The sequence below is a fragment of the Mangifera indica genome, chromosome 4, assembly GCF_011075055.1.
Source record: "Mangifera indica cultivar Alphonso chromosome 4, CATAS_Mindica_2.1, whole genome shotgun sequence".
Classification (NCBI taxonomy): domain Eukaryota; kingdom Viridiplantae; phylum Streptophyta; class Magnoliopsida; order Sapindales; family Anacardiaceae; genus Mangifera; species Mangifera indica.
This window is the reverse complement of record NC_058140.1, coordinates 3,587,012-3,596,270: the sequence shown is the minus strand read 5'-3', so window position 1 is coordinate 3,596,270 and position 9,259 is coordinate 3,587,012. Positions and strand designations below refer to the sequence as shown.

The 9,259-nt window shown below is 36.8% G+C and overlaps 1 protein-coding gene across 1 annotated transcript; it reads left to right on the top strand.

Moving 5' to 3' along the window:
- The first annotated feature begins 228 nt into the window (after nucleotides 1-228).
- LOC123214436 (histidine kinase 4-like) lies at nucleotides 229-8,636 on the top strand. Its single transcript, XM_044634193.1, has 11 exons — nucleotides 229-1,388; nucleotides 1,713-1,946; nucleotides 2,065-2,234; nucleotides 4,054-4,272; nucleotides 4,370-4,556; nucleotides 4,651-4,702; nucleotides 4,804-5,033; nucleotides 5,313-5,411; nucleotides 5,674-6,389; nucleotides 6,999-7,505; nucleotides 7,926-8,636. The coding sequence occupies exons 1-11, from the start codon at nucleotides 1,023-1,025 to the stop codon at nucleotides 8,194-8,196; spliced, it is 3,051 nt and encodes a 1,016-aa protein (XP_044490128.1). The 5' UTR covers nucleotides 229-1,022; the 3' UTR covers nucleotides 8,197-8,636.
- The last annotated feature ends 623 nt before the right edge of the window (nucleotides 8,637-9,259 follow it).

Here is a 9,259-nt window from a genome sequence, read left to right as displayed (position 1 = left end):
AAGATTTTTAATTGCTTAAATTAGTTGATCAAGATGATAAATCTAGTCCAAGCTAAAAAGAAAACTTTATGATTGTTAAGACTAAAGCATCGACTAGATGAAGAAGAAGAGGAGGGGGAGAAGACAAAGCAGGGGGCTAAAAAGTAATTAAAAAAGAAACTATAGGATGAAGAAAGTGAGAGAGTTAACGTGGGGTGGGGGTCGTGTCTAGAGGGAGACAACTGCGTATCTGGAAAATCTTAAAAATTCGATTCAGTTTCACTTTAATTAATCAATTTATCATTATTTAATTTCGTTCAAAAATATTTTCACCATTATTATTCAATGAACCTCTCTCTCTCCAACTCTCCCCAGCTTAACATTGTTCCCTTCTTCACCGAAAACAAATCTTTCTTAGTCTCTCTCTCCAATATATTTGCTTTGTTGTGCTTCGCTGGTTTTCTTCTGGGTCAATCCATCTCTCTTTTATTTCTTTTTTTGGTGTTTTTATTATATTATTTTTAACAGAGAAACAGTGAATTTGGTGTTGTTTGTCTTCTTCCTTCTGATAAAGACTTCACGCTTGGAGAGAGCATGATTAGGGTGCTGTTCTAGTTTTTTAAACTAACCCCATTTTCGGAGTTTGAGCTCCTTTCCATCTTTTGAGAGCCATGCTTGTCTCTCAGATTTTAGAGCTTTTCTATTCTTTATTCTGATTTTGAGAAAGAGGGTCATTAGGAATAGGTCTATACTATAGATAGCTTGAGCAAGAAACTGAGATTTATATTTATACTTGGTTTATCTTGCTGTTTCTGTGCTTTTTTTTTTTTTTAAATAAAAATCTTTACCTCTTGGTTCTTCATTCACGCCAAACTATGCTGCAATCATATTTTTCCATGGACTGAAAAAGTTTATCTGATAATTTCCCGGTACTTGAAACATAATTGTTTAATTTTTTAAATTTTTTATGCATTTTCTTGGTTATGGAGTGGGTTTGTAACAAGAAGTAGAGGAGATTTTCTGTTGTTGTGGGTTGTGTTGAGATGGGTCTAAAGATGCTGCAGCACCATATCCAGAACCACTCACTGGTTAAGAACCATTCGGTTGCTCTGAGAGTGAATGACCAAACGGGGACTAAAAAAGGATACACATTTATTCAGGCCAACAGGGGTTGGCTTCCTAAGTTTTTTATGCTGTGGGTTTTGATGGTGGCCTTTTTTAGCATGTTCCTCTTCCAAGGTATGGATGCCGAAAACAAGGTCAGGAGGAAAGATGTTTTGATTAGTATGTGTGATCAGAGGGCTAGAATGCTGCAAGATCAGTTCAGTGTTAGCGTTAACCATGTCCATGCCCTTGCCATTCTTGTTTCTACCTTCCATTATATGAAGAATCCTTCTGCAATCGATCAGGTTCGTGGAGTACTCTTCCTGGTTTTGAATTTTTTAACTTTAGTTGTTAAGTTTTGTTTGGTTAGAGAGAGATTCCTGCTTTTTATTTATTTATTTATTTTTTTGAGTTCTTGAAGGATTACTTGAATTTGGAATTTTATTTTTGCTGTTGTCTGTCTTTAGTTTAGATGAGATGGAAATTTTATATTGATCTAGATGAACAATTTTCTTGGACTTAGTTTAAGCAATTCTTTATTTTTTCTGAAGACAAAATTGATTGTGTTGATGTTGAACAAGGTATTTCTAATTTTTTGGGGTGATTGTTTATTGAAAAAAAAAATGCAGGAAACGTTTGCGGAGTACACTGCTAGAACGGCTTTTGAGCGGCCCTTGATGAGTGGAGTTGCCTATGCACAACGAGTGCTTGATTCAGAGAGGGACAAATTTGAAAGAGAGAATGGGTGGACCATAAAGACAATGGATACAGAACCTTCACCTGTGCGGGATGAGTATGCACCGGTGATATTCTCTCAAGAAACTATTTCCTATATTGGATCACTTGACATGATGTCTGGGGAGGTATATTATTGAATTTCTGATCTTCAAGTTGCTTATCTTGTGCATTTTGTAAGTTTTTCAGTATCTGGAGAAATTCAATGTTTAATTAGACATTTGATTTCCTCATTGCTTGATGTAGGAGGACAGGGAGAACATTTTAAGGGCTAGGGCTACCGGGAAGGCAGTTCTAACAAGACCCTTCAGGTTGCTAGGTTCTCATCATCTTGGTGTTGTGTTGACAATTCCAGTTTATAAGTCCAAGCTACCACCAAATCCAACTGTAGCAGAGCGCATTGAAGCAACTGGAGGGTAAGTCTCTGTTTGCCTTTCTATTCTGATAGTTGGCATATCTTGAAATATTCTTTTTGATTTTTCTCTTGTCTGTCAACTATAGAACCAATGCAGACCAGTTTATAAATATTAACAAATAGCCAATATTACCCCACAATCAATGAGAGGTGTAAGAATTGTTTACATGGAATTGAGAGATAGTTTTACTCCAGATGACAGCTGAGGGAGATCTTACTCAGATTTGAAAAATTTTAAAGGGAGCTTTTCTACTTTGTTCCCCTTTTAAGTTCAGATTTTTAACGAACTGCAAATGCAGTTAATTAGTTCAATTTGATATTCGAAGAAGAAACTAACTCAATTTCCATATTTATATAAACCAACTCAGTTGATCTTAAGTTGGAGGATACCAATTGAGGGCTTGCCTTAATATATAGTTAGATGAGAAGATTTTGCAATTTCTTGCTACTAGCACTTTTAAAAATGATGTTCATCCTCTCTTTTTATGTTAACAACTTGCAAGATGGCCAGTCTTCCTGGTTTAATTTTCTACAGGTGCCTTGAAAAAGTGACTAATAAGACAAGTGCTCCATTTGCTGACTCTTGTTGTTGTAGAAAATACTGCCATGGTCACAGCCATTGCCTTCTAATCTAACCATTGTGATCACCTGTTTTATACACATGCAAGTGTGTAGATATTAAATCTGTCATCATAAGTGGATAAGAAAAGTGAAGGATTTATATGTTTTAGGAATTGGCTTGTCATCATAGGTAAAATGCTTCTGGCGCAAGGCTCTTTCTGATTCAGGTGTATCAGGTTATGTTTCAGGTTGAATTGCTTCCTTGCTACATTAACATAATCCCTACCGGCCACTAGGATGCTCATCCCTACCATAACCATTACTAATATTTTGCTGCCTTCACCACTGTTGCTGTCACTTCAAATTATACAACAATCAGTACAACCTTTGCAGTCTGCAGTGACTACAATCATTAACACCAGCATTAATTCATTTCTACAAGTACCACAGCCACCTCTGCCACTATCATAGGATTTTCTGTCAACTTGCTCCACTACGGGATTTGTTTCACTGATGTTATGAGGATTGCAGTGAATACATTATTATAATTGTACCAATGGTTTGCAGTTTAGTGATTGTACCGCCTAATTTTTTATCTAGGTTTTGTCATACTGTAGGTACTTGCAAAATCAATCACTCCCAAACCAATATCTCAAATACAAACCCAGTATTAACACCCCCCAATTTATGGAATGAACACAATCTGATATTATTTAATAGGTGGTCTCAAGGGTTTACGCCAGATTGTTTACAATCCCAAACAAAAGGAAAAAGAAACAGTAAAGAAGAAGAAAATACTTATGACAACAAAGAGGTGTCAATCCTCCCTAGGTAATTAGAGGTGCCTTCCTTCCCTAAGGCAGAGGCCTTTCTTAAATAATCACACAATCTTGCCCTTCTCCTCCTACTGCCTCCCTTTTTATGCTGCCTGTGCTGCCTTGTTGGGTGGATTTGCTAGCTGTAGTAGCAAATTCCTCCACCTTGCCTTTTTGGCGGATGCTAGCTGTAATCTTAGATTTGTCCACCTCACCCAATTCTAGAACCTTCCTGTTTTGCCCCTTGAATTTCTTCTTGTATATTGTTGTTATGGGTGGCCTAACACATGCTTTTTCCATTGGCTTAGTTCATCTTGATGTTGGTATACATTGCTGAACATCATGTATTATTCCTTCTTTTGGATGAGTTATTTAATCTTTAATTTGGAAGCTCTAGATACTTTTTTTTTTTTTTAACTAAAAAGTAGTTCTGATCAAAAGCAGATACCTCGGGGGAGCCTTCGATGTTGAGTCCCTTGTGGAGAAGTTACTTGGGCAGCTTGCTGGTAATCAAGCAATATTGGTTAATGTGTATGATATCACCAACTCTTCAGAGCCCTTAATCATGTATGGTCACCAAAATCAAGATGGTGACATGTCTCTTGTGCAAGAGAGCCAGCTTGATTTTGGAGATCCATTCAGAAAGCATGATATGAAATGCAGGCAAGTGAATCTAGTGGTTGATTATTTTTTCTATGCCAGATGAAAGAGATCCGGGAAAATTTTCATGCATGTACTTATTATATTGAACTCTTAACAGATATCTCCAAAAGGCACCTATACCGTGGACTGCGCTCACCACTGCTTTCTTATTCTTCGTGATTGGTTTATTAGTAGGGTATATCTTATATGGTGCAGCCATTCACATTGTTAAAGTTGAGGATGATTTCCATGAAATGCAGGAATTGAAAGTCCGAGCAGAAGCAGCTGATGTTGCCAAATCACAGGTTTCATATCTGATATGTTTCTACAGCATAGTTCACCTTTTTGATGAAGTGATTCTTGTCATGATCTAATTGCCATTTGTGTATTTGATGTCAGTTTCTAGCAACTGTTTCTCACGAAATTAGAACGCCCATGAATGGTATCCTTGGTATGTTCACATAGAAGTTTTTCAGTCCAAAATTATAGATGTTATTTAGGTATTTGGACACCTTCTAATGGGGATGCACTCATATCTTATGTGAATTGCAGGAATGCTTGCTTTGCTTCTAAGTACAGATTTAAGTACTACACAAAAAGACTATGCTCAAACTGCTCAAGATTGTGGAAAGGCACTGATTGCATTAATAAATGAGGTGCTTGACCGTGCAAAAGTTGAAGCTCGCAAGTTAGAGCTGGAGGCTGTCCCATTCCACGTGAGATCAATACTGGATGAGGTCCTGTCTTTATTTTCTGAGAAGTCTAGAAATAAAGGAATTGAGGTAAGGCCGGAGCAATTTTAATATATGCAAATTTGCATTCATCTCATCTGATGTTCACTGAGATGGCTTAAGGGGGCCAAAAATATTGTAGTTCTTTTCACTGTGTTGCTTGTCATGCATGGTGCTCATAGTTTATGAAGCACGAGTTGCCATGTATTTTGTGATTTTTTGAAATGAATTATTATTAACTTTTTTTTCTTTTCTTTTTATCTTTCTGGCGGTTCTGTCATCAATTGATGAATGATGGCTATTGATATCTAATCAAATGGGGATGTGAAGCTGGCAGTGTTTGTTTCTGACAAAGTTCCAGAATTTGTTATAGGGGATCCGGGCAGATTCAGACAGATCATCACAAATCTTGTGGGCAACTCTGTAAAAGTGAGTAATGGTGTTGGATTTATTATTGGACTTACAATGCTAGTGCATAGCAATTCTCTCGCTAGCATTGGTTTATTAAGTATTTGTCAATCTACTGTATTGGTAAAGTTACTGCATTGGTAAAGAGTTGTGGTACCTTAATAAATTCCACAACTTGTACACTGCATCACTAGGGTTAATTTTTTACTATGCCAGTCATAGTTTTCTTTGCAAATTAATGTCTTGATATAGTTGATATTCATTATGTTAAGTTTTTTCTTAGTTCACTGAGCGGGGGCATATATTTGTCAAAGTCCATCTAGCTGGACAGTCAAATGGCAATACAAATGTGAGAGATGAAACTTTCTTGAATGGAGGATCAGAAGAAGGTGCCAAATTTGGTATGGACCAGTATAGAACCTTGAGTGGTTTTCAAGCAGCTGATGAACGGAATTGTTGGGATACATTTAGGCATTTAGCTGATGATGAAAATTTGCAGTCTAATGTGTCAGTTATAGACATGATGACAGCTAATGATGCCTCAGAGGATGTCACTTTGATGGTATGTGTGGAGGATACGGGAATCGGGATACCTTTTTCTGCCCAGGACAGGGTGTTCACACCCTTCATGCAAGCAGACAGCTCAACCTCTAGACATTATGGGGGAACTGGAATAGGCTTAAGCATCAGTAAGTGTCTGGTTGAGCTGATGCATGGTCAGATAAGCTTTGTAAGTCACCCTAAGATTGGGAGCACATTTACATTTACTGCTGTTTTTGGGAGGTATAAGAAAAAGGCATCCCTTGATGGTAGCAAGTCTAAATCTGAGGAGCTACCTTTGGCTTTTGGAGGTCTGAAAGCAGTTGTAGTTGATGAAAAACCAGTCAGAGCTGCTGTCACCCGATATCATTTGAAGAGACTTGGCATTGTGTCTGAAGTTGCTTCCAGCATCATTTCGGTGGTTAACATGTCTGGAAAAAATGGTTCTACATTATCCGGGTGAGTTTTTCTCCATGCAAAGGACATTCTTATTGATCATGTCCAAATAGAAGAATTCCCAATATGATACTATAACTACACCTTGTCTTATTTGGCCAACTGCTATATCTGTCCTTTTGTATAATCTTAAGGCTGGGGTGACACCAGAAAATTATTTTCTCAGGGCTAGAGCTTGAGGGGGCCACCCCCTGGCTCCAGCCTGTCCTAAGGCAACCTTGGAAATGACTATATGTTGCATTTTTCCCTTGTAAAGTCACTTCTCATCCTATTATTTGCTTTTGATATACTTCATCTTTGCAGCGCGCCAGATGGTTATCTTTTGGGAGTTTTCTAAATGCTTGAGTCTGGTTTTGTTATTTTCATATATGTACATTTGCAGGATGACACGCCAATTTTAGTAGGACCAGAGCTGTGAGAAATTCTCAAGACATAGGAGATGCCAATTAATGCTTAAGGGTTACATGTAGAGAAAAAAAGCCAGTTTCATGAAATATTCAGAGATAATAAGACCCTATAATATTTTATGTTTAAAACAAATCCCTTTTCTCATTATATGTTTAACTTGTATAATCAGCTAACTGATTGATATTACTTCACTGAAAATGACAGAAACAATATCCAGGCTGACATGATTCTTGTAGAGAAGGATTATTGGATTTCTGGTGAGGATTGTTCTGCTAAGGGACAGCTCTTGGATTTGTGGAAAAATGGTCATGTCTTAAAGTTGCCTAGGCTGATTCTTCTCGCAACCAATATTAGTGATGATGAATTTGAAAAAGCAAAGGCAGCAGGCTTCTCAGATACTGTCATCATGAAACCTTTAAGAGCAAGTATGATTGCAGCTTGTCTTCAACAGGTACTCAGTGTGGGGATGAAGCAAGCTGGAAAAGATGCACCAAATGAATCTAGAGTCCCTATTAAGAGCTTGCTCTGTGGCAAGAAAATTTTGGTGGTTGATGACAACATGGTAAATCGCAGAGTTGCTGCTGGCGCACTGAAGAAGTTTGGAGCCAATGTAGAGTGCGCTGGTAGCGGTGCAACTGCACTGAAGTTGCTTCAAATACCACACAGTTTTGATGCTTGTTTCATGGATATTCAAATGCCAGAAATGGATGGGTATGTCTCTTTTTCTGGAATGGCAATTAATCTTATTTCCTATTGGTTTCCATTTTTTTGGGACATTGATGAAGCCTTCTCCCAAAACTCTTTGGAGTTTTTGGAAATGTAGGAAGTTGTGATTTTTCGTTTATATGCCTTTACCTTACTAGATAATGATATATGTTTTAGCAATGATACTTTTTGTGGGAGTATAGAAATGGCAACATATTATATATAGCCTATTTGCTTGTTCTACATGTTATCTGTGTAAATAGTAGCTACCTGGATGTAAATAAGATTAAATAGTGTCTTTTTACTGCAATGAGATTTTTCTTAATCTTCATGGATGTTCTAAGATCTGTTTGTATTTATAATGCTTTTCTGTTATGCACAGATTGTTTAAGGATTTCTTTTAATTCTTTGTTCATCCTTTTCCAGGTTTGAGGCAACTCGTCGAATTCGGAAGATGGAGAGCCAAGTAAATGAGCAGCAGATCGTAAACGGTGGATCAACCATTGATGGAGCTGCCAAAAAATCCGAGTGGCACATGCCAATATTAGCCATGACAGCTGATGTTATTCATGCTACATATGAAGAGTGCCTGAAATGTGGAATGGATGGATATGTCTCAAAGCCCTTCGAGGAAGAAAACCTCTATCAAGCAGTTGCCAAATTCTTCCAATCACCCAAACCTGTCTCCGACTCCTGAAAGAACTCTCCAAGCCAACTGAAAATCATTACTGGCTCTACATCACCAGCAATTTTTGACATTCAGGTGTGTAGTTCAGGTAATCAACCGACACGCGACACCAGATTTTCGGCAGTTGATTTTCTTGGAGTTAAGAGGTTTCTTGACCAAAAATACTAAACTTGAGGTTCTGCCAGTCATTTTCTAACCAAATTCTATTAACCTTTTATTAGGGTCTTGGTACATGTATATTACAAAAGTACTACAAACCCTGCATCTCCAAATTGTATGTACAGATGGTTAGTAGTGGTGGGAGTCAAAAGGTGTAAATCTATAGTATTTTTTAAATGGCTTTTTTTTGGAGATGATGGGATTATTAATACTTGGATTTGTATAATTGTTTGTTGTAATTTTTGGTCATTAGACGTTTTAAAATTAATCAATCAGTTGCTAGAGTGAAACTATTTGCACATCTACAATCCTAAAAAAAAAATTTGTTCATACAAAAGTGGATGGTACCATCTTTGATTGTTTGTCGTAATAAATATGAATTATCTTCAACTAGTGTTTAATAATTGAATTTAATAACTTGTTAAAGAATGATGCATCACCGGGGATACTCTAAGTATGTGTGGAACATGTTTAGTAGTTTTACAAATTTTCATGACATCTATAAAAATATGTTTTTTTAAGATTTTTTTATAAATATGTTTTTATGAAGGTTGTTATAAAGGATGTTCATGTGATTCTTCTTACACATGTTCATAGTATGACACATGATGTTCTTGTAGTCTAATAGATGTGTGTGGGGAGAGAGAACCATGTAATTATGTTACTTACATGACCATGATATATAATCTTTGTCTCAATCTAATTCAATCAATATAGAAAAAAATGAGGGTTGTTATAAGAGGACACCCATGTGATTCTTACTATACATGCCCGTAATATGACACACATGATGTTATTGTAGTCCAATAGATGTGTGTGGGGAAGAAAATTGTGTAATTATGTTACTAACGTAACTATGGTGCCTAATCTTTGTTTTAGTCTAGTTTGATCAATATAAATGAAAATGAGGGAT